The following is a 24,234-nucleotide window of genomic DNA, read 5'->3' as shown; positions in this document are numbered from 1 at the left end:
TATATGTCCATACTTCTCTTTGTTAAAAATACTTACGAAGACATTCAATGATATAACTTACTATTTCATTACTTTAGGGAGAAACTAGTCTCTAAACCGTGCTGCACGGGTCTTTTATTTTTTATTTTTTTATAGAATAATAATAATAATATTATATTTATTTAGATAAATTTAAAAGTTTTATATTTAAACACTAAAAATACAAATAATAATTATAAATTTTTTAAGAAATTAAAAATTTATTTAGCAAAAATATTTACAATAACATTTTTTTATAATTAAAAAAACACTTATAATAATAACAACACTATCATTTGATATATTAACATTTATTTAAATAATTCTTAAATAATATTTATTTTGAAATAAATATTGATTACTGAGGTTAAGAATGTTAAAGCGGGTCTGACCTACCGGACCGGCTCGCCAAAAAAAAGGCAGGTTGGGTTAGTGTTTTTAACATGCTAGCCTGTTTTAGTCTGGTTCACCTAGTCAATCAAAATGATTTTTCTTGTAATTTTTAAAAATTAAAAAAATTAAATTTTATATATTATATTTTTGTATAAATGTAAAAATATAATACTATTATAATTTAAATCATTAACACTTACAAATTAAGTTCTAATTATTAGTTATAATAGAATAAGTTAATATGTGAATATAATAATTATTTTAATTTTATATTAATTAATCAATTAAAAATGTAAAAAATATTTATATGATTAAATATTTATTTATAAGTATATATATAAGTAAATTTTATAAAAAATGGCAAGTCACTAGTCCATTTTTAAATGGTGAGCTGGTCTGACTTAATCTATTTTTGGTAGGCCAAAACAAGTCGGATTGACCCGTTTTGCCAACCGTAACTGAAGTGTACTGTCCAGTGTAACATGTCCTATAACTTAAATTATTATAATATATATTCGTTAGATATTTCCTTGCTCTGTTGTACATCATTACATTAAAGCATTCGATCATAAATCAAAGTTAGTCTTTTTATGCTCACCACTAAAAAAATAATCTTTTTATACCATTGTATGAAAAGTTCCTTCTTTCGTGAATTATCACCCAATGCTACTAACTCAGTTTTACTTTCCTAATCTTCAACCCCGATGTGACTTTTACAAAACTTTTACAAAAGTCGTTTGTTCTTTGCCCATATATGGTGCATGCTAATTTATAGATTTGTCATGACTGAATGACATGAGATGAGTAGTCTTGAGTCATTTTGATTTCCTTTTGTGTTCTCTGCACGGTTTGCTAAGAATATGTTTTTATTTTATTTTATTTGTTCAGAATAGATATTTTGCCAAAATACAATAGTTTTGATGTGTTACTTTAGGTTTAAAAATGTTCATTGTCTTGCTTTAACGAGGTTACATGTTTAGAGATTGTTTTTGCATTTGTTTTATAATTTTACATGTCTACATTGCATGTAATTAGGATGTCAACGGGACGAGTAGGGTACGGATAGTAGTTTCCCCGTGTCCTACCCATTGGATAAATATTTGTTCCGTATTTTATCTATATCCGTCGGGTATCCGTTATGCATGTATCTACATATCTTTTTAATATCCATGGGTATCCGCAGGTATTTACAAAAAGAAAAATTTAATATTTAACAACAAATTTTAACTATAAATTCAAATAAAAATACAATGCATAACATTTATAAATTTTAAACAAAGTGCAAATAACTGTGTTGAATGATAGTTTACAAATAAATGGAGATTTTTTAAAATCAATTGATAAAAAATAATCCATTCAAAATCAATGTGTTAATATTTAATTTTTTTAATTTAAATGAGAATATAGCGGGTACGGATATCCACGGGTATAAATAATATGATACTCGTACCCGTCCCATTAACATGCAGATATAAAAATATCCGTACCCCGTGAATATTCATTTTCAATATCCATCCTACCTATTATAAGTTTTATCCGCAAATACCCGCATATACAAATTTCTTTTACATCTGTAATGAATTTAGGACTACGATTTTTTTTTTGGCTATTTTGTTTAAAAGAGAATGTTTTTTCATATATTGTGTGATTTTTTTATTAGTCTGCACATTTTGCTATGAATATATTTTTATTATTTATGTTTTCGGCATTGCAAGGAACACATATAAAATGATTTTTTACATGCTATTATTCTCGTTATGTTTATGTTTAATATTAATATTAATATTGTTGAGAAAAACAGTTACCATGAATAAAAATCTTTTGTTTCAATATAAAATTTTGAGGTAATGTAACATGCTGTTAATCTTCTTTAATTTATATAAATTATATTTGAGACTGTTATTATTTACTATAATTTAGACATATATTATGAATGATGATTATATTATTTTCTTACTAAAATCAAATATTACATTCTTTATTCATCATGTTAATGAGATACTAATAAGAATATTATTTATCATCTAAGTTACTCGTGCAATGCATGAATAAAAAAAACTAATTCATGAGAAAGGGAAACATGAAATGAACATGTTTCAAGTACTCATTCAACATGTGTCTTTCAATCATGTGCCTCAGTTTATATTGATTTAGTTGGCATTGTTTCTTGAATAATACGGTGAACCATTGGACAATGTTATATGTTGTGTTCAAATTTTATAATTATGCCCTCATGGTTATGCCACATAATCCTTACTCAACAATCAACTCTTTGCATCCTAAGGGAGACTTCTTCATCCCATTCTATTTCCTACAAGTTCTTAATTATTTGCTCTCATCATCATTAACACCATATTTCACATAAATAATATCGGGTGTATTATCAATTTCAATTATTCAAATAATTTTTGGGTCTCAAGATTCGATTATTTTTATTTCATTTTAATACTTTTGTTTATTGTTTATTTTTCACATGAGTATTTGATTATTAATTTATGTACAATTGTGTAAACCCTTCATTTCATATATAATCTAAAAAATCTTATCTTATTCATTCTCCTATACCCTTAGTTTTTGTTTTATTTGAGATTTTTTCTTCTCAAACAATTTTCAATATTTTTCAGTTGACCAGTTTGATATCTAGAAAATTTTGTCATATTTCTAATAAGGTACCTTTTATTTTATACATTTTATTTTTTTGTGTGCAATTTTGTTCAATGATATATCAAATTATTTATAAGGCATATCATTTTTACTTTTTAATATTTTTATTTGTTGATCTTTTATTACATAGAATATTGTTTTAATGATTTTTAATATAATTATTTTTATTCTCTAAATCATTCTATTTGATGTAATTTTATCACCACAAATCCACAAATTGTATAAAGATGTTTCATTTAGTATAATAGAATAATTTAATATATGGTCATGAAGTTCAAATGAAAAATCTATATCTAAATTATTATTATTTTTTATGTGATTTTATTTAAATAGTATATTATAATCTTTATCAATGTAAAAAAAAAGAGATTTTATTATAATTTAGAAGAAGTAAGGAGACATTTGAAATATTTTTAAACTTGAATATTTGTTTTTTTTTTTAGTTTTTTAAAAATATATTTTAACTTTATCAACTTTGTTTTGTAACAATTTCAAAATTAATAGTTTTTTGGTTGTTATGAGATTCTACTCATGTGTAATGGTGTAATGTTATATATAATTATTTCATTTTTATCTAATTGTTATTTGATATTCTAATTTAAAATTTATACAAATTTTATTTTTTTTCTAAATATTTAACATTAAATATATTTTTTTAATATTGAATATTTGATAATTCATGTTTTTTTATAAAAGTTAATTAGTTGATAAATAAACAATAAAAAAAAGAACATGTACAAACACAACATGTATTCTCGTTATTTGGTAGAGATGAAGGTCTGACAAATATTTTATTGAAAAATTATAGTATGATTCTCATTGTTTGATGTTCATACTTTAATTCTTTATATGGTTTAGGATGAATCATTAATTTTTTTTTTAAAAAAAAAGATAGTGATATATTAATCATTGAGAATAAAAAAACATGAGATATAATATCATTATATTTTATACCTATTAATAGATGGGAATAAATATAATATTTTACTTTACAAACGAGGATGGGATAATAAATTTTGTTCCCGCTCCGTATTCCCAATTGCACCATCCTATAAGATTTTGATACTTAAATTTAAGATACATATTAAACTAATGTTATGATTTTTTTTTCTTGTAAATTTGAAGTTATAAATTTAAGAATGAGACTCTTAGGTTAAAAATGTTTTTATGGTTATTGATTTTCTTTATATACATACTTCTTTATTAAAAATACTTAAAATTATATGACTTACTATTTCATTATTTTAGGGAGAAACTGAATTTGATTTTTCTGAATTCGAGTTAAGTGATACTTAAATCATTTCAAGTTAAAACTCATCTTCTTATGTTTCTAATAAAATATACTCAAATCTTTTTAATATTTTTAAATAATCTACATTTAGTACAATTTAGGTGTAAGTATTGCACAAGATATATTAGAATATCTTTTAACATATAAATATAAATTCATTTGTGGTCAATATGTTTATAGTATATTTGTGTTTAATTGAAAATTGGATAAATTATGAATTGTTAATAAAATTGTTTTTTTTTTTTAAATCATTCTTTTGTGTTAGAAATTTATTTCTAAACTAGTTTATTTTTAGGTTAAATTACTCTTTTGGTCTTTTTATTTGTCATGAAATTTCAGTTTGGTCCTCAAGTTTTTCGTTGTCTCAATTTGGTCATCATTTTCCTCAATTTGGTCCTCACCGTTAGTTTGACCAGATAATGTTAAAGTCAACGTGACGTGTCATTTTTTTTTGAAATTTTTTTAACTTTTTACACATGTCACTTCATAATTATGCCACGTGTCAAAATTGTTAATTTTTGACACATGACACAACTGTGAAGTGACACGTATAAAAAATTAAAAAAATATAAAGAAAATATTAAAAAGAATTTTAAAAACCAGAAATTGACACGTGACATTGATTTAATACCATCTGTTCACAGTTAACAATGAAGACCAAATTGAGTCACTTTTAAGAAAATAAGGACCAAATTAAGACAATAAAAAACATGAAGTCCAAATTGAAATTTTATGACAAATAAAGGAACAAAATAATTTAACCTTATCTTTATTTGGGTTGTTCGTGCCTGCAATGTTTGTACTGTGTAAATGTAAATGAGTGGATCTACAAACATATATGCATGACTGAATATAAAGACACATGTATGAAAGTAACGTATGAGAAACAATAATCACTTTAGTTTTAGATCTAAATATGTGTGTTTTGTGTATGTTTACGATGTATTTTTTTTTAAAAATACTTCATGTCATGTATATTATGTTTTGTTTGTTTTAGGATGTTTAAATACTTCATAAAATCAAAGAGAACAACACTTGCTATTCCAATTTGATAAATATAAGGTAACTAACAAGCTTATATTAATTATCAATCATGGAGTTTTAGTTTCCACGCCCATTAATCATGCATGGTTCTTTTACACAAGTGTATAAAACACCATGTTAAAATAATTGATTTGCTTACCAAGGAAAACGGAATTCTATACTTCCCTTTCTCAAATAATCCTCTAAAAAATGGCCAAAGGCAAATTATCAAATAAATACTACAAAAAATCTCACCCACTCCACTTCCATTATGTGTTGGCATCAGTGGTTGCAATCCCAATAACTTGATAAACATTATCGTCAATTGCAGCAACAAAATGGTAGTGCCCGACAAGAAAACTAGGGACTCATCAAAGGTGAACCTACCAGCATCCTTATCATCTTCAGCATCATCTCTAACAGGCACATCTTTTTTTGTTATGTCAAATACTGTGTCAGATATTCTTAACAACTTCAGTAGGATGCAGACAAATGCACAAAAACCAGCATTCATGCGTGTAATTCTCGACATCCTTTGATTGTTCCACCATGCTCTGTATGATAGTCCTGCTGATAAATATTCTGATATGGTATATATCTTGTAACTTACGAAAAAAGCAATGGAGATACATATACCTAGGTCCTGCATTCAGAAAAATACAAAATCAACACTTATATACTGAGAAAAAACATAGATATATAGGGTTAAATTTAGTACTTTAACTTTGATGTAGAATTTAAATTTATGTTTGTCTCATTTTTTTGATACGGTTTGAAGAAGTCTGAACTTTAAAAATAAACATATACAGTCATTCTAATTCAATAATATTAAACTTTTTCTACATATTTTAGGTTGACATTTGAGTTGAAATGAACTCAAACATCAACCTGAAACATCGTTTAACATTAAAGTTTAAGGTCCAAAATATATTAAAATTTGAAACAAAGACGAATTTAAATTTAAAGTTTAAAGACTATAAGTATATTTAACCTGGCATAATTCATCTATGGATTTTAAACTAAATAAAACATATATAATTATATCTATGTATAATGTAAATTTTTGTCCTACACAGTCACATATTCTTTAAAAATTGTATTAATAATTTTCTGAAAAGGCTCACCATGGGCAAGAAATTGGAATTGGTGATGATGCAGTATGAAAGAAGACATGCATAGCATAGTTCAAAGAGTGGCTTTAGGCCCCAGTAGTTGATTATCCACATGTATGCTAAGCATTGTCTCAGAGTAAGCTTATGGAAAATGGTGCCAAAAATAGGACAGTGTTTGCTAAAGAAGATCTCAAGTAATCCTATGGCCCATCTCTTTTGTTGGGCCATTGCAATTGGGCCACCTCCTGGAGCAAAGCCTGTGAAGGCAATTGGGCTTGGTGTACACAATTCTGATCTCCAACCTTTTTCATGTATGGTCAGTCCAAGTAGTTTATCTTCTGCTATTGATCCATATATCCAACCCACCTAAAATTTGCATAAATTAAAGTACATTGAGTTTCAATTTCAGGACAAAATTGGCCAAACAAAAGGAAAAATTAATTTTAAAATAGCCCTCAAAGAAAGTTGATTTACATATTTGCCCCAGCCAGTGCCATGTTCATATCCACAACTTGCAACTTGTGCTGCAATGTCAATTGCCATAGAAATATTAGTATGATTAGGCAAATATGTCTTCCCCTCCAAAGCATCATGAACTGTTTTCATAATCTCCTTTGAATCTCCAAACTTTTGTTCTAATTCATCTTTTGATAATCTGTTTCCTGAAAAATTAGGTAGAAGGTTCAAACATGTAAATTAAATTAAGTTAAATGAGCATAGCACTAGATTAAAACTATTTATTCAAAAAATTTAAATAAATAAAAAACATACCCTTTTCCATGCTATCTGGAAAAAGGCCATAAATAACTTTTCTTCTATGGAAGCAGTTTGTTCCACCGTAGAAAGGTCCTTGCAATCCAGCTATTCCAGCAGTCAAGTACTGCATTGTTTTGAATTTTTTTTTTCAGAAGCAATTAATTGACTTTCAAACGTAACAAGTTAGTGCTAAAAAGGTTTAATATTGTACTATATAAAGATTAGTGTTTAATTACAATGACCTTAATAAGAATTGCCATCTGATTTCCGAAAGGATCGTCCTTCAAAGTAGCATAGAACTGTTGGGGAAATTGAGCAAATGCAACTTCTTTTTCTCCTTTGGAATCAAGCAAAATGCATAACGCATGCAGAACAACCTTTGGATTGTTTACAATCATGTCACAGTCCACGTTTAAGATAAATGGAGCATTGGTCATCAACCCAGAGACTCTTGTCTGATTACAGCTTGTTGTGGGAAAATAAAATCAGAAGCTCAATATGCTAGTGCATTCAATAAGCTAACTTTGTGACTTACATAGTAGCATGCATGACTGTCTAATTCAACAAGTTAATTAAAGTGAGATTGTTGAGAAATAAGAGTGAGGTTCTCACCAACACATTCATTGCACCAGCTTTGAAATGATGTGACTGTTTTGGCTTTTTCTCTCTAGATATGTATATCAAATGTGGCAATCCATCTGCAAGACATTCCTTGTTCTCCCATATAACCTTATTAATTCAGAATATTGTGTGTAATGTTTTGTTAAATGTATTTTCTTACTAGTATAAAGATGGTGGGATAAAAACAATATAACAGAAATAGTAAACAACTGTTTTCTGTGCATTCCATGTATAAACTTCAAGAGCAAAATCAAAGCAGTAAACAAATTTTGAAAAATCAACACTAAAAGCAATTAACAAGAAATCGTATTATATAGATATTGTAAATGTATAGCACATATGAGTTACTAATGGAATACTATTGAAGTTACATACCTGAATTATAGTTGGATGGTTTGTCTTCTCAGTGTTTGAGAAAATGTCAAATTCTCCATGACATGGATTTGATTTTTGAAACTCGTCTAATTCTATTTTTTGTCTAAGATTATCATACATATCCTGCAATGACCTTGCATGACCAAATTATTATGCAGAATCTGATGTTTGTCCTCACATTCAATGCTTGCTTATGTAAAACTATCAATCCAATGTTGCATTATGATGTAACTGTGGAACTTACTTTCATTTGTAACCATTCTTGTTTGAATTCTGGTGTGTTGTTGCTGTCTGTTGAGCCTTCTGGTTTGCCAGAGAAGTATCTGAGTGGAGCTCTAACTTGCACATTGTACTTCTTGCAGAATGGTACCCAAAACTTTGCAAATTTGAAGGCTTCTTGAAGAGCATAGAAGGTTAGGGGGGAACAACCATCGTCAGAAACATAACAAGCAAGCTTGTGAGGTGGGTAATCAAGTGCTAACAGAGACAACACGGTGTTCACTGTAATAATAGGTGGTTCAAGCACAGGGTCTGCTGTTGTCACAAACATATCCACTGCTGGAAGCTCCTGCACACTGCTGAGAAAATTCACTAACAGCAACAAAAATCATATGCATAGTCCAATTCCAATGAATGCAGCAGTATATACGATAAGAATTCCTTACTTTTTTTATGTACAATCCGTAAAAAAAAATAACATCTTTAAGCAGAAACACATGATATTTTCACTCTATCGGGGACAACTCTTATTTACACCGTGTTTACCATAATGGGATATAAAGACTTTTTACGTATGAAACCCAGATACGGATGCAGATATGATACGGAGAACACAGATATACGACTAAATTGAAAAACATAGGACACAACATGCATATACATATTAGTTTCAAATTTTTAACTAACAAATTGTCAACTAACACAAAAATAAATTTAATTTATCAATTTAATATCCAAAAAAGTGAAAAGTAGTGATCATATAATATTTTTTCCTTATTTTTATAATCATAATAGAAACTTATGTGATAAATTTACAAGTTTATAGGTTTTTTTAGAAAATCATTGAATATGTGATTGTTAACATTGTGTTGGAGTCATATCAAAATCATGTTAAAGAAAAAAAAAATGTCTTTCAAATCAGACACATGACTGATACGTGTTGTACGAGTGCCTTTTTCCGATACATATAGGACATGGAATATGCCATTGATGAGGCGTGTCCGGGTTTCATAGCTTTTTACATGGTAGAAACCCTTTTGATCAATAAGGCACACCGATCTGTTTGACCGACTGACAAACCAATTGAATCGATTGTCAATCATCTTCACTTATTGGCAAACTCACTGGTACAATCTTAGTCGGTTTGCCGGTCAATGAGATAATCGGTTTGTTAGTCGGTCAGAGTAACCTTACAATAAAAGGTTTGGATCTTTCTTCTTCCTTATATACAGTTGTTGTTCATCTTTTTACTAATGGGATATTTCCAACTGTTCTTCAATGCTTAATACTTCTATGTTTGATCATAGTCCTAACATGCAATTCTATCACTTTAGTCAGAAAACAAATAGTCCATACTCTTTGTCAACCAGGATAATCTAACATCTGATTCTCAGTGTATGAATATTATAGTGAGGGTAATTGCAACAGTTGATGATAATTAAATTGGCAAGGCATAGTGAAGTGAAAGGGTTAGCTATATATATATATATGATTGAGTAAAGGGTTTACCTTTGCAAGAGACGATCTGGGTAGGTTTTGATTACTGCTGGACTCCACTGAGTGGTGAGAGTGAAAAACCAAGAGATGGTGAACCATGACTCACATAAAAAGGCAACAAACCAAGGGAAGGAGTAGTTTTTGACAGAGATAACGCGGTAACATAGCAGCAGTAACAGGAGGATCAAAAGCAAGCTCTCTGTTACCCTTTTGTAATTTAGCTTGTACCAGTTCTTTTCATAAAGGGGGAGAAAGTTTTGTTTGGCCATTGATTTGAGCCAAATTGATAACAAAATGTGTGTTCTTATAATCCTTATCTGTAACAGATAAATAATAAATTAATGGGTGGTTTACCATACTCCTATAATTTACTAATTGATCACTTATCAATACAAGAAATTATGACACATGGCATAACTTATAGTGGATGTTTATTCTCCAGTTCTTTATTTTTTTTTATGGCATTATGGTCAATAATTTGAGGGTTTTATTGTTAATTTATTTGCATTGATTTTCCCGTTACCTAAAGTCAATTTTCTAGTATTGATTAGCCTCTCTTATGCATGAAAGAGAAGAAAGAACTGAAATTTTTCGACAAAGAGATTACATAAATTATTAGTACACGACTCTAAGACAAGATTGATGGTCCATCATGTGTTGTTAATTATAAGAATACTTGTACAGAAAAACACAACGACACACGAGATCTCAATGGCTAAAGATCTAAATTTCACGTGAAGGTTATCTGCAAATTCAAAGCCTTTGCTTTAAGACTATCTTCAATCTTGGGGTGTTATAGAGAAGTGAAATATAACCAGTTGTGATTACTTTTTATTGAAATATATTGAATTAGGGTTTATCTTGTCAATTGATTATCATTTATTTCATTCACATATAAATGGATTCAATGGTTATTGTGGTGTTCTGAGAGAAAAAAGTGCAACATTTGTGATGAAGTCCAAGAGTTTGCATAAAGTACACATTATCCTACAACTGAATGGAAAAATCTAGTTAAAAATATGTTTTTATGATATATACACCTACTACTCGTTTTAATTAGCACTCTAATAATACTTACACAAAAGTTAACACTTTGTTATAATTGAAAATACTATGGTATCTCCTATTAGAAATTGGATGATATAAAAATGTTGGACAAAAATTGGTCCATGAAAAAAACTAAAAAGCAAAACAAACAATTAAATTTTTGCAAAAACTAAAATCATTTTAACGAAAATACGATGAATTCAAGCCATTGAGAAAGCCAAAGTAAAGTAAGAGAATCTTCACCATTTGTTACAGCATCACTCTCCATTCTTAATTTAGAGAGATTTGTTCTTCATAGTCTCATACAGAAGCCAAGTGAAGAATGTTGAGCGTAGCTCCCAAATTCTTCACCACCGCCCCACTTCGAACCGTTTCACCCTTTGCATGTCGCTTCTCAGTCCGTTCTATCGCTGACTCTGTTCCTTTCAACAAAATCCGCATTCAACGAGATGATGACACTGTGAGTCACCACAACCCATTCCAAATCCATTTCTTTTATATCATTTTTTTTTGGGTCATGGGGTTGCTTTGTTTTGCCGCATTTTGTTCATAATTTTCATTTTCCACTTTCTTTCATCTGCAAAATAGAATCTTTCTGACTTTTTTTTTTCTGGGTGGGGGTTGAGTAACGGGTTTTTGAGTTAAACTTGGATGGTATTGACGAGCCACCACACTGGAAAAGATATAGTTTGGAATTTTTTTTGCCTCGGTGTGTTGGGTAATTATACTCTGGAGGCTGTTAATTGGAGTCAGAATTTAGTGATTATTTCATGCTGTGCTGATATTGATTCTGGCCTACATATGGAAATTTGTGTGCATTTCAGCCGTAATGTGGTTTTCACTTTGCAGCATAAAGTTGTATCAAGGTTTGTGGTCGTGGTTTTTTCATCGCTGCGGGAAATTGTGGAAAATATACATGGCTGAAATCGTGGTTGCGGACCATTTTTGAAAGCTTGGTTGTGATTTAGACAAGATTAATAAGATATCATTTTTAGTGATGTTGTTGAACTGAAATTTTTTTATGCCATTTTCTATATTGATTTCTATGTGCTTCCTGTAGTGGAACCTTATAGCTAATTTTCTGCTATTTAATTTCTGTTTTCAATGATTAGGCATTTGATGCATATGTTGTTGGCAAAAACAACGCTCCTGGAATCGTTGTGCTTCAGGAGTGGTGGGGTGTGGATTTCGAAATTAAAAACCATGCTGTGATGATTTCTCAACTCGGTCGGGGATTCAAAGCTCTTATTCCAGAGTAAGATAACTATTGCCACCATTTCTTTATCTTTTGTCTCTGTGAGTTGTGTATTGTGTAGTAGCATATGCTCTATTCAGATTTTTTTTAAGGGTTTTTTTTCCCCCTTTTTCCCAGTCTATACAGAGGAAAGGTTGGTCTGGATGTTGCAGAAGCACAACATTTGATGAATGGTCTTGATTGGCAAGGCGCTGTAAAAGATATTCATGCTTCAGTTAACTGGCTTAAGGCAAATGGTTCAGCCAAGGTTCCTACCTATTCATGTGTTATCAAGATAAAAAATTATTTATTTAAAGCACCCTCTTAACTAAGGCACCGAATTCTTAATGTGTTGACCTGTGTCAGAACAGGCATTCTGTTTTTACTTTTATCAGCATTATGTGATTTCAGAGGGTTTTAGTGTTTTATAATCCATGAAGGCATAAACCAGCCTTTGCTTGAGATTCAGTGTGTTAGCTTGAGGGTTTGGCACTCTGCATTAGGCAGGATTGAATCAGCAAATACAATGCATTATACTTTATCAGTTATTTTGGTGTAAGAGTTGTGTTGTACAAGTTTATTCATCAAACCCCTCTTATACATTAAAATAATTGGACAACTTAATCAAGACTTAAGGGAGTGTTTGCACTTAATTGCATTTTGATTCACGAATTAATGGAAAAACTTACCTATGAAAATCATAATTTTTTTTTCCATTACAAGTCATTGGTTACAAAAACACCATATTGATTTTTCAATAAATAGGCGTTCAGCATGAAAAAAACCAAGACCTGGTATTTTTAAAATTCATCAAGTCTTGTGCTATTAAGTCATATATTATCTGGCCCATTTATCATGTATATACTGCTTCTATCATTTTTGTTCCATAGTTTTAATATTTTGTTATTATATTGCTGCAAGTATTTTACAATTCTAATCTAGTTAGTCAAGATAGGCTCAGCCAAATACTTATGGTAGTTTCAATTCATCTTCCTTTTATTTTTTATTTGGACAAGTTTTGCATCATGATCATGATAACTAGGTGGGAACTATTTTACTGGCATTTTTATAACATTTAACAGCACAGTACATAATTTTGATGTGCTTTTGTGTCTTATACTGTCTTGAAATGGTAAGTTTGTCAACAAAATGCTTATTATTGTAATTTGAAAATAAAATAGCTCATTGGCTTAGGTATTTTTTGTAGGTAGGTAGCATGGGAATTAATTCTGTTCCGAAACAGATAATTTAGTTCCCCTGTTTCTCATAAATCAGCATGCCAAAAGTGATACATTATACTGAATCCAGATACTTTTTTTAATACTTTCTATTTTGAGAAATACCATTTTTCTTAAATTAGAGGCAAGTCACTGGTTGAACAACGTGTGTATTTATCTTTAATTGCAACAGGCTGGTGTTACTGGATTTTGTATGGGGGGTGCACTTGCTATTGCAAGCTCAGTCTTGGTTCCAAATGTTGATGCTGCTGTAGCTTTCTACGGAGTTCCTTCTTCTGAGCTTGCAGACCCTGCCCAAGCCAAGGCTCCTGTTCAGGCTCACTTTGGAGAGCTGGATAATTTTGTTGGTTTTTCAGATGTTACGGTATGAGAATACATTTGCAACACATTGCTGATCTTTGTTAAGGTGCCTTGTTTGCCAAGTAAATAATTGCTGTTTTTCATTTTTTTAAGGGAGGTGCCTAATTTCTTAGTGTATGTTTGGATTTCAATTAGGAAATTAAGTTGAGTTGAACTCAACTTGAGTTAAAACAAAGTAACTCATTGTAAGTCAACTGGGGTATGAGATGAATTTTGTTTCTTACCAGATCTGAAATAACAGTGTCAAATATGTTCATACAGTGTTCAATGAAAATTGAAAGTGTTCCAACTGAAATCCAAACACACCTTAAAACATACATTTAGTTCATTTTTGTGAGGATTAGTATGCAAAGGGAGGGACACTTGATCTTACAAAGATGTTGTACTTGCTAGAAAACTAAATGATGGAGGGTTGTAAATTAGAATTTAAAATCATTATATACTTTCTGGTTAAGAGTATAAATAGGAAGAAAAGACATCTACACCACAGCCCAGTAGTTGGTTGGCTTAAACTGTAGAAAAAAATATTTTAAAGATGTTTTTTTTTTTCTTTTTGGGTAATGTAAGTGCACTCAAATTCAATTTTCTATCATTGCTTCTAGATATAAAATCACATTAAGCTTTTAAATGATTCCTAAAAAGATTGTTAAACATGGTCCACTTATCAAGAAATTAAAGTATATCTTGGTGAAACTTGGTATTCTAGAGACTCTTGATCTCACACTAATGTGTGCATGTGGTAGAAATTGAAGTAGAGAAGGGATAAATCTCACACTAATTCTTACCTTTTTATTCATTTCAGTTTTTGTTCCTCTCTGTTTCTTCATCTTTTTATTATTCACCACCCTTTAAGTAATGTTGAGAAACTCTTGAAGCTTTTATGATACACAGTCCAATTTCCCCAGTCTAATAAAGGGCAAAACTCCAATGCACTTTGTGAACATAGAATTTCACCACTTAAAAGAAACACAACCTTTCTATATCATTCCTGTGCTGCCAATGCACATAATCTGTCAAATGCAATTAAGTTTATTCAACTGCTTTGATAAAAACTAAACCAATCCCTTAACTGTTAGTTTTATACTTTTAAAATTGTACCTTCTCCCTTTCACTTTCACCACAAAGACAATCTTATATCTCCTCATCATAAGACATTCTGACAAGAAAAAGTTTGTTTAGAAATGTTTTTGACACTTACTAATGTTACGAGTTTCCAAATTCTGCACTAGTAACATCATGTTTGAACATTGTTTAACTGATAAAGAAAAGTGTTTGAACATTGTTTAATGTCTCAGGCAGCCAAGGCCTTGGAGAAAAAGCTGAAGGAATCTGGAGTTGCTCATGAGGTTCACATATATCCTAACAATGGACATGCATTCATGAACAGGTCTCCTGAAGGAATCAAGAGAAGGAAGAACATGGGAATGTCAGACGAAGATGAAGCTGCAGTTCAGCTCGCATGGTCCCGTTTTCAGTCATGGATGACACATTATTTAACTGTCTAAATACCTTACTAGTACTGCCTCAATGGTATGTTATACTTCTATGTACCATGGTAGAAGTAGTTTACCAGAACTCTTAATGGCCCCATAAATTTGGTGCTTGTTTCCTGTAGGGTGGATTGCATACATGCACCCCCTTGAGAAATTTGACTTGGGAATAATTTTGAAACGGTTCTAGTTTGTCTATAAGAAGTAAATATGCTCTTTGTTTATTCATTGGTATCATTTTTCTCCATTTTATGGTCTAGTTTTTCATCAATCCTTTGTGACATCAAATTGATGTCGACATTTTCATATTGTACGAAGTTTGATTATCTGCATATGTTAATTGCAGTTAGAAAAAAGGGAAACTTTTTGGTGATTACTTTAGCTTTTGATGGTGGGTGAGTGTGAACACAATGGTAGTGTTGAGATGCTAAGGAGTGTGGATCTGAAAGAAGAAAAGGGTCACGTGAGGAAAGACTAATATAAAATGCAGCTTAAACAGCTACCATCCGACCAATCTCTTTATACATAATAATGACAAATCAATCACTTTTAATTTTATGTCATATAAATAAGTAATTCAAATCATAAGCAATAATCTTTTTTTAGTTTCTTTGGTTGAAGAAACCAACAAAATTTATGCACTTTCTTGCAAGCTATATTGTAAAGAGTCTTCCTTCTACAATGTCTGCAGTTTCTTTGAGACGCAAATAGAAACCCAAAACACATGGTTTTACGCGTCTAAGAACCTCTGAAGAAATTAGAATTACTAAGGAAACAAAACTAAGCAAAAGTTGGGTCCAGTTAGGTTCAGAAATTATTATTAAGATGATCACTTTAGAATCCAAGAAGTAAAACCGACCTATACCTTCTAATCAAATAAAATATCTACACAAATTTGGCAACATTTGCACACTCTTTTTCTGATTAAAATAACCCAAAAAAAAGTCATAAAAAGTTGCGTTGGTACTTAATTATTTGAGTTGGAGAAATGAAGATGTTGCATAACTTCTCTATTTTTTATTAGATAAAATAGTTCGTGTATCAAACGTGTAATGACTTTTATTTTTTTTAATTACAATCATAATCTCCGAAACTATATTATATATAAATCCTTTACATTAACATTATTTAGAAATCAAACTATCATTGTCATTACCATGCTATAGTGTGTATGCGACTGCTTTTATATTAAAGCAATGCTACTTCATGAACTTTTTCTCACAAGTAGAACTTTTATGATTCAAAATTTATGTTTGGTTTTCATATAAAAAAAAAAGTTAAATCACTCTTATTATGTTGTTTCAGTCCTTGTGATATATCTACATTATTATTCTTGTAAATGTAAATAATTTACTTTTAGTATGCTAGTATTTCATTACTAAAAAAAATACAAAAACAAAAAGGTGCTTAAAGTACTTTAATTACAAATATTTAACTATGGATAATATTTTACAATTTGATTTTTATAAAGAAATTTGATATCAATAAATCATAAAGAAAAGGTTTAAATCCAAGATCGGGATGTTTCTAGATCTCTTTAATTATGTATTATCTATCTTAATTATATTCACCATGACATTTGTAACCTATACTCACAGAGTAGTATATTATGTTTACCTTTGATTTTTTTCAACATTTTAATGTAACATTTTACCAATTTGGGTTTTAAAAATTTGGGTAAATCGTACTTATATGACATGACTTAACTGTGAAGTAGTCGTGCATGTATAACACGACTTCAAACTTGTTAAAGTGAAGTCTTGTTATTAAATCTATACAACTTTTTTTATAAGAGAAAAAGTTGTCTAGAGCAAATACGACTTTGGTTACACTTAATTATTATTATTTTTTAATTTGAACTAAAGTTATGTTAAGATATATAGCACGACTATAGTAAAATGTGATTTGAATTACGACTTCAATTCAAATCACATTACACTAAAGTCATATTATTTTAACACGACTGCAATTCAAATAAAATAAAATAAATAAATGGAATAAAAGTCTTGTTTGACCACAAACTTCTTCACTTATACAGAAGTCATAAAGAGTCAACACGATTTCACTTTAAAGTCGTGTTATGCATATATGTCTTTTTCACAACAAAATTGTATCATGCAAACTCGACTCAGTGATATGCACACAATTTATAAAATTTATCCATTTCAATAACTTTTGTGAAAAAATTATACTAATATGGTAAAAAAAAAAATTCCTTTCTCTATCTATACAATGTCTCTTCTTTTCTCCCAATGATACAATATCAATGCCTGTTCAAAAGAAAAGAAGAAAGAGAAAGAGATGGTTAATTTATGGTGTGAATCTGTGTAGGCATCATGTCATATGTGTGTGTATCGAAGTCAAGAGTGTAAAAGGATAAAAATAGAATGCAATGAAGGAGGGGACCCATACTTAGTCTTTCATCACATTACATTACATTACAACCTTTGACTCAGACTACACTTTTCACGAGCCTCATGCGCCGGCCCAACAAGGGCGGTGATTTTCCAGAACGAACGCGTCAATCTCCTCTTCCTAATCTTTTGCCTTCATTCACACCAAATCAACAACATCACCTACAAAATCATACTAATTCTCCAACACAAAAACAACAACAACAATTTACTTTCGATACGTACCCATATTAATTTCGACAATTTTTTCCTCATATCATTGGTGCAAATGTTGAATTTGGTTTAGTCAACCAACTTACGTTTCGGGATCCACCAACTTTCTTTTCTTTCCTAGTTACTATTAAATTAGTATATGACTTTTTATAAACAATTTACCCTATGATTAAGGGTGCGCAATCTACCCTACACTTTTAGGCTTCCAAAAATTACACACCTCTATTTTGAAACCTATATTTACATATGTAATTCCAAATTAACTATAACTAAAAGCATCATTCATGGATTTTCTTACCCTTCTTCAAATAAAACTAATTTAGCCATTAGTATACTTATGTAACGTTATATCCTTCAAGTTCCATTCTTATAACAAAAGTAAGTTTTTAATTATCTTTTGGACAAGAACTTTGAACATGTTAAAAAATAGCAATGAAAAATGTTAAGGGTACAAAAAAAATTGTTAAATCTGTCTACTTCTATAGTAACAATACATAAATATATATATATATATATATATATATATATAAGAAATAAATTTTTTTTTATGAATATATACGTAAACATTAGCATTGAGAAGTCTTTGTCCACATGTAAAACTGTAATGTAATAATACTTGAAAGTTATTCAAAGCTAAGAGAGACAACGGAAGTTCTGGTCATCTTCTTAAGTCTCAGTTGTCCCGTTTTATTGCCGAGTCCATTGCATCGTTTATAAAGACTTCACAGACTTCTCTCTCTTTCTCTCTCTCTTTCTTTAGTCTTATTCTCTCTCTCTGTATCTTTTTCTCTCTTGGAATTTATGGTTAGAGGTGGTGGACTCTCCATGGATTCAGATCCAATTGGGAGCTTCTTCCTCCACAAGCCTATTGTTCTTAACTCTTTCCCCGAAGACACAAACCACCACAAGTGGAAACTTAGTCCCCACAACAACATCCACACAATCCCCTTCCAAGTCAACCTTAGCTCTTCTACAAACAATAATCATCACTCTCCCCCACCACCCCTCCACAACACAACCGAGATGGACTTCTTCTCCGACAATAACAACAACGACAACGTTAACAACGACAACGTTTCTGCTTCTGCCTCTAATCATCATCATTCCACCACCCCACCTACGTTGGAATTCAAACTAAACGTGAGTCACCTGACCATCATCATATTTTATGGAAAAATACTCTCTCTCGCACACAAACATTCTTAGTTGTTTTTTATATTGTTATATACCAACCTTTATTTTGTCTCGATTATTGAAATGAATTTATAGTTTTAATTTAAAAATAGTATCAGAAATACCTGAAGATGTACGTATCTGTCTAAGTTTTATCCATGTATTTTATGGTTTATTGTTTTAAATTTGTGTGATCATTTTGTTGGTGGGCTCATGAATCTGTAATTTGTTTTTGATAGACTAGGCTGAATCTTCTTACTACCAACACCAGAAGTGATCAATCTATGGTGGATGATGAGATATCACCCAAATCAGAAGACATAAGAGCTGAGAATAAGGTAAAGATCGATACATAGATATAATGAGATGACATGAGGTTCTCTTTTCGTTTGTTTTACTTTGGAGGGTGTTCTAAAATTGAGTGCTTTTCATAGCTTGTTGTTCTTCAAGCTGAGCTTGAGAGAATGAAGGGGGAGAATCAAAAGTTGAGAGACGCGCTTCATCAGGTTAACGTCAATTACGATGCACTTCAGATGCATTTCATGAATTTGATGCAGCAGAAGGGCGAGGGAGTTGAAGAACAAGAAGTGATTGGTGGAATGTTAGAAGAGAAGAAGCAAGGTGAGAGTGGCGGGGTATTGGTGCCAAGACAGTTCATGGATCTTGGATTGGCTACTAATGCTGACACTGACGAACCCTCTTCTTCATCAGGGGGAAGAAGCCAAGATCGATCAGGATCACCCAACGCAGAAGTGGCTTCCAAGGAATTAGGGACCAGTAAGAATGAGAATGTTAATGATGAAGGGTTTGAAAAGGAGAAGAAGGAATATGGTAGAGGGGGTGAAAGTGAGGATAGTCCCTCAGGCCATGCTTTTGCTGGGGATAAAGTTCCAAGGTTCAGTCCTCAGAGGAATAACGTTGAACAGGCTGAGGCAACCATGAGGAAGGCAAGAGTTTCTGTTAGAGCTCGATCAGAAGCACCCATGGTAAGTAGGAATAATGCATGTTCTTCAATTTTGGAAAACTTTTCATGATAATTTTGTTCATTTTAGTTGATAGAGAAGCTTTTAATTGTCTCAGATCACCGATGGGTGTCAATGGAGAAAGTATGGGCAGAAAATGGCCAAAGGAAACCCATGTCCTAGAGCTTATTATAGGTGTACCATGGCTGTTGGTTGCCCAGTTAGAAAACAGGTATCTTTAAAGCTTTGATTTCCTGGTTTGATACAAGATTGATGATTTTTGTTGAAGAATATCAGTTTTGTTGTTCAATGTAAGGTGTGGTAGGTTAAAAATGAAGTGGTTTATCTAATCCAATGTTTGGTACCTGAAAAAAACAGGTACAAAGGTGTGTTGAAGATCGAACAGTCCTGAACACAACCTACGAAGGGAATCACAACCACCCTTTGCCACCAGCAGCTATGGCAATGGCACAAACCACTTCCTCAGCAGCAAGAATGCTTCTTTCTGGGTCAATGTCTAGTGCTGACAGCATGATGAATGCCAACTTACTCACAAGAGCACTCCTTCCTTGTTCTTCAAGCATGGCTACTATCTCAGCATCTGCTCCATTCCCAACTGTTACATTGGACCTAACACAATCTCCAAACCCTCTACACTTCCCAAGGCACCCAAACCAGTTACAGATTCCCCTCCAAGGTGTTCCTCAGAGTTTTTCAAACTCCCCAGCCTCTTTAATGCCTCAGATTTTTGGACAAGCACTCTACAACCAATCAAAGTTTTCTGGGCTTCAAATGTCACATGATGCAGATCCTTCACAATTTGGAAACCACCCTCAGCAGGTACCACCACACCTCAGTGAAACAGTTAGTGCTGCCATTGCTGTTGATCCAAACTTCACTGCAGCTTTGGCAGCAGCTATCACTTCCATTATTGGTGGCGCTCAGCAGCACAACAACAGTAATAATACTAACAATAATGGAAACATGACCGCCAACAATGGCAATGGCAACATCACGAGTAGCAACAACAACAACGGAAAGCAATAAAATAAAATCACCAATTCCATTAGTGAATTAGTCACCCTTTCATTTTTTTTACGACATTGATTTAATTAAGTTGATTTTATGACCTTTCTATTTGTTCATTTGTTTTATGATTCAGGAAAGCGTTACTATTTGACATAGATCAGTTTTTGTTTGGTTATATAGACTTTTTTATATCAGTTGTTATGAAACCAGTATACAAAAACATGCATAAATTTTATTTATGCTTATGCATATATAAGAAATCACTCTCTTTCCTCACTTTTTTTTTCTTTATCTTGTTGAAAAAGAAACTTCTACATATCTACTGCGTGCAACAAATGGCATTATATATGGAAAGGGAAACGAGAATTCAAGAAAACTGTCTGAGAGCAGTTAAAGTGGATGTCACTTCTTGGACTCATATTTTTATAGTGAGAGAAAACGAACACCGACTCAGAGAGAGTCATGATCTTCAATTTGTCTTTTGCATGGCGCCATATCTGGTCAAACAGCTATGTGAATGCAGTTTCACAAGCTTGTTAAAGAATTGACATCATAGGCATTTTCGACATGATTTTACCTTTGTTTTCATGCATATATATATATATATATATATATATATATATATATATATATATATATATATATATATATATATAATAAAATACAGCTCACAATCAAGCTGAATAGCTTTTTGTTGTTCAACTTTGACGTTGAAAAGGAATTTTCCAACTGAATACATGGCTAATATACACTATCATCTAACAGTAACCCTATTGTTTAGTTTTCTTCATTAATTAGTATCATTATTTTCTTTTGAACCAAAGATACTTTTCCTTTAACAAAATCATCATCCCCAGAAAGAAGATCATGGTAATCTCTTATCAAGTCCTGACTTAAGAATTTAATGCCCAAAACCTGCAAACTTATTATGGCCAGCTGGTCTATTAGGTCTAGAAGCATTTATAGATAAACTAAATGAGATTTCAAAGACGTTAAGACGTATAAGGTTGTCTATCATGTTAAAAACTTGATTCAGATTACTTACTATTATATGTGAATAACTTTGAATTAAGAAAGTTAATCTAAACCCGACAATTTAATATATGTGATCATGTAAGAGCAAGTATATGTGAATAACTTTATCTGCGACCCATAAAGGGTATATACAAATATAGGTTATATATTTAAACCAAAGACTTTGGTCTGTGATACCAAACAAACCTAACGTGGTTACCAGACCTAAAGTGGTGCCTCCTATTTCATCAACACACACATGTATATATAGGCTTTTTGGTGAAGCTATCGATTAGGTTACTATTCATTGGACCTTTTGTCGTTATGTTGTACACGCCAAAGCCTAACCTTACCAAATCCACTATATAGTATTGGGAAATGTGGTAACTAGATTTTGTGTCTTGCTTTTGGGTCTAGCATGTGACTAGTTTGTATGGGAAGTTATATGGTAAAGTGTTTGATGGGTTGGTCGTGACTTGTTGGCTTCATCATTTATTTGTTGCATGCCTTCACTGCCAATTTGAAAGCTCAAAGAAGCAATAGGCTATGATTCTTGAATGCTCAGGCTAATTGAGCATTCCCATGCTTCTGACCACTGTGTTATTCAGCACCAAAATACAACCTTTTTTTTTTTTAAATTCAGCACCAAAATATAATTCTATTCTCAGTGATCGTACAATTGACATTCCACTACATGCATCGACTTTTGTTTGATTAAATAATATGTTAAACTGGATTGGTCTCTTCCTTTGGATTAACTATTTTGTTTGGGGTAATTATTTGCATGGACAAATTCTCACTGCATTTTTATAGTTTTTACTCGATTTTCTGCGTTGGTTTTCTTACGAGGTTGATTTTGTTGGAATTCAAATCGTGAGCGTAAGTTTCACCTTAAATTAAAATTGAGAAAATTGAACTTTAAATTTATTCTCTTAAGATTTTAAGATAGATTTTGATATAAATAGTTTATGTGACGGTTGAATTAATGTCTCATTAGGTAGTATTTTTTCAATAACTTTTTTTCAAAATATTTTCTAGTGGTATTAAAATTGATTGTTAGTTTTAATAATAGACTCAAGAGTTTTGTATCAAAATCTTCCTGAACGAAGAGTAATGTGTTATAAAGTTTTATATATATTAAAGATTATGTCAATCTTTTATATATGAATTCAGCTCTTTTATCGTTGATGTTTTTGTAATTCTTTCCGTCAGATATTTATGTACGCCTTTTTGCTGGTGATTTTTTCAACAAAATCTAAACCTAACGAACAAAAACATTCTATTGTTTCGGCACCACGGGCAGCTTTATGGCGTAGACAAGATTAAAACAATAAGAAAACACACGAACAATTATACATGATTCGTCGATGAGACATACAATGAAGAGAATCTAGTGTTTTTTCTAAGACAACATATATGCAGTAGAAGAAAAAAATAATTAATGAAAACGGTATTTTATTTGTGTGCTGTATACAATCTTATTATATAGATAGATTATTTATAATTATTACCAAAAAAATATAAGTTATTTAAACTAGGGAATATATTTGATTTTGTAAGCACAAAGTTATGACTTGATACAGTACAAAATAACAAAATTTTCTATTTCTTTTAGTTCTTCAAGATTTGTTCCTTAACATTATTTAAAATTAATAAAAATCTAATTTTCTAAATATATCAATACTTTTCCTTAAACTACATAAAAATATTGGTTGATCTTAATGATTGTGTGTTAACAACACATTGAGAAAGACATTAACTAGTCGATTATGACTTCAAATATAAATAGTTAGAATAGTTTGATCTTGCACTTGTTGACAAATGAAATAGTAATCAACTTTGATATGTTTTATTCGTTAGTGAAATAAAAGATTGAGTATCTCATGAATAACGACTTCATTATTAAAAAAAAAAAGTCATACAAAATAGTTTGAGTTATGAATACATGGACCAAATCATATATAGACACTGTCAAAATTAACTCTCAACTAGAATATAATCAATCATGAACCAATGAGAATGTAGTGAAGCTACTTTCTTTCATCTCCCTAATAGACTAGAGATTTTGTTCTATAAAACTCCCTAAGGTCA

At 30.9% G+C, this 24,234-nt stretch overlaps 3 protein-coding genes across 4 annotated transcripts; 2 read left to right on the top strand and 1 right to left on the bottom strand.

Annotated features, from left to right (window-relative positions):
- Window positions 1-5,413: 5,413 nt before the first annotated feature.
- Window positions 5,414-10,259, bottom strand: LOC114169920 (cellulose synthase-like protein H1). 2 transcript variants are annotated; one of them, XM_028055316.2, is made up of 9 exons: window positions 9,982-10,259; window positions 8,498-8,828; window positions 8,254-8,376; window positions 7,870-7,986; window positions 7,500-7,712; window positions 7,273-7,381; window positions 6,976-7,163; window positions 6,514-6,867; window positions 5,414-6,032 (listed from the first exon to the last, which is right to left on the bottom strand). In XM_028055316.2, the coding sequence occupies exons 1-9, from the start codon at window positions 10,236-10,238 to the stop codon at window positions 5,484-5,486; spliced, it is 2,241 nt and encodes a 746-aa protein (XP_027911117.1). In that variant the 5' UTR covers window positions 10,239-10,259; the 3' UTR covers window positions 5,414-5,483. The 2 variants fall into 2 exon arrangements, with proteins under 2 accessions (XP_027911117.1, XP_027911118.1); XM_028055317.2 differs by having other exon boundaries at window positions 7,870-7,968.
- Window positions 10,260-11,181: 922 nt separating this feature from the next.
- Window positions 11,182-15,562, top strand: LOC114168491 (uncharacterized). The gene is made up of 5 exons (XM_028053328.2): window positions 11,182-11,476; window positions 12,129-12,271; window positions 12,389-12,518; window positions 13,661-13,852; window positions 15,144-15,562. Exons 1-5 carry the CDS (start codon window positions 11,339-11,341, stop codon window positions 15,351-15,353), a joined length of 813 nt encoding a protein of 270 aa, XP_027909129.1. The 5' UTR covers window positions 11,182-11,338; the 3' UTR covers window positions 15,354-15,562.
- A 3,068-nt stretch (window positions 15,563-18,630) lies between these two features.
- Window positions 18,631-21,393, top strand: LOC114168934 (putative WRKY transcription factor 31). The gene is made up of 5 exons (XM_028053915.2): window positions 18,631-19,105; window positions 19,378-19,476; window positions 19,573-20,124; window positions 20,219-20,332; window positions 20,479-21,393. The coding sequence occupies exons 1-5, from the start codon at window positions 18,767-18,769 to the stop codon at window positions 21,145-21,147; spliced, it is 1,773 nt and encodes a 590-aa protein (XP_027909716.1). The 5' UTR covers window positions 18,631-18,766; the 3' UTR covers window positions 21,148-21,393.
- The last annotated feature ends 2,841 nt before the right edge of the window (window positions 21,394-24,234 follow it).

This window comes from Vigna unguiculata, chromosome 11, assembly GCF_037176805.1.
Source record: "Vigna unguiculata cultivar grain cowpea cultivar isolate G323 ecotype 2 chromosome 11, ASM3717680v1, whole genome shotgun sequence".
Classification (NCBI taxonomy): domain Eukaryota; kingdom Viridiplantae; phylum Streptophyta; class Magnoliopsida; order Fabales; family Fabaceae; genus Vigna; species Vigna unguiculata.
Note: the sequence above shows the minus strand (reverse complement) of the source record. Positions and strands in the feature narration are given on the sequence as shown.

What these genes read in the sequence shown, in the direction of transcription:
- LOC114168491 (XM_028053328.2), top strand. Translation starts at nt 11,339, where the DNA reads ATGTTGAGCGTAGCTCCCAAATTCTTCACCACCGCCCCACTTCGAACC. An exon ending in TTCAACGAGATGATGACACT is followed by an intron (nt 11,477 to 12,128) that starts GTGAGTCACCAC and finishes TTCAATGATTAG; the next exon opens with GCATTTGATGCATATGTTGT. An exon ending in TTCAAAGCTCTTATTCCAGA is followed by an intron (nt 12,272 to 12,388) that starts GTAAGATAACTA and finishes CCTTTTTCCCAG; the next exon opens with TCTATACAGAGGAAAGGTTG.
- LOC114169920 (XM_028055316.2), bottom strand. Translation starts at nt 10,238, where the DNA reads ATGGCCAAACAAAACTTTCTCCCCCTTTATGAAAAGAACTGGTACAAG. An exon ending in AAGAATGGTTACAAATGAAA is followed by an intron (nt 8,377 to 8,497) that starts GTAAGTTCCACA and finishes AGGTCATTGCAG; the next exon opens with GATATGTATGATAATCTTAG. An exon ending in ATTCCAATTTCTTGCCCATG is followed by an intron (nt 6,033 to 6,513) that starts GTGAGCCTTTTC and finishes TTCTGAATGCAG; the next exon opens with GACCTAGGTATATGTATCTC.
- LOC114168934 (XM_028053915.2), top strand. Translation starts at nt 18,767, where the DNA reads ATGGTTAGAGGTGGTGGACTCTCCATGGATTCAGATCCAATTGGGAGC. An exon ending in CGTTGGAATTCAAACTAAAC is followed by an intron (nt 19,106 to 19,377) that starts GTGAGTCACCTG and finishes TGTTTTTGATAG; the next exon opens with ACTAGGCTGAATCTTCTTAC. An exon ending in CTCGATCAGAAGCACCCATG is followed by an intron (nt 20,125 to 20,218) that starts GTAAGTAGGAAT and finishes TAATTGTCTCAG; the next exon opens with ATCACCGATGGGTGTCAATG.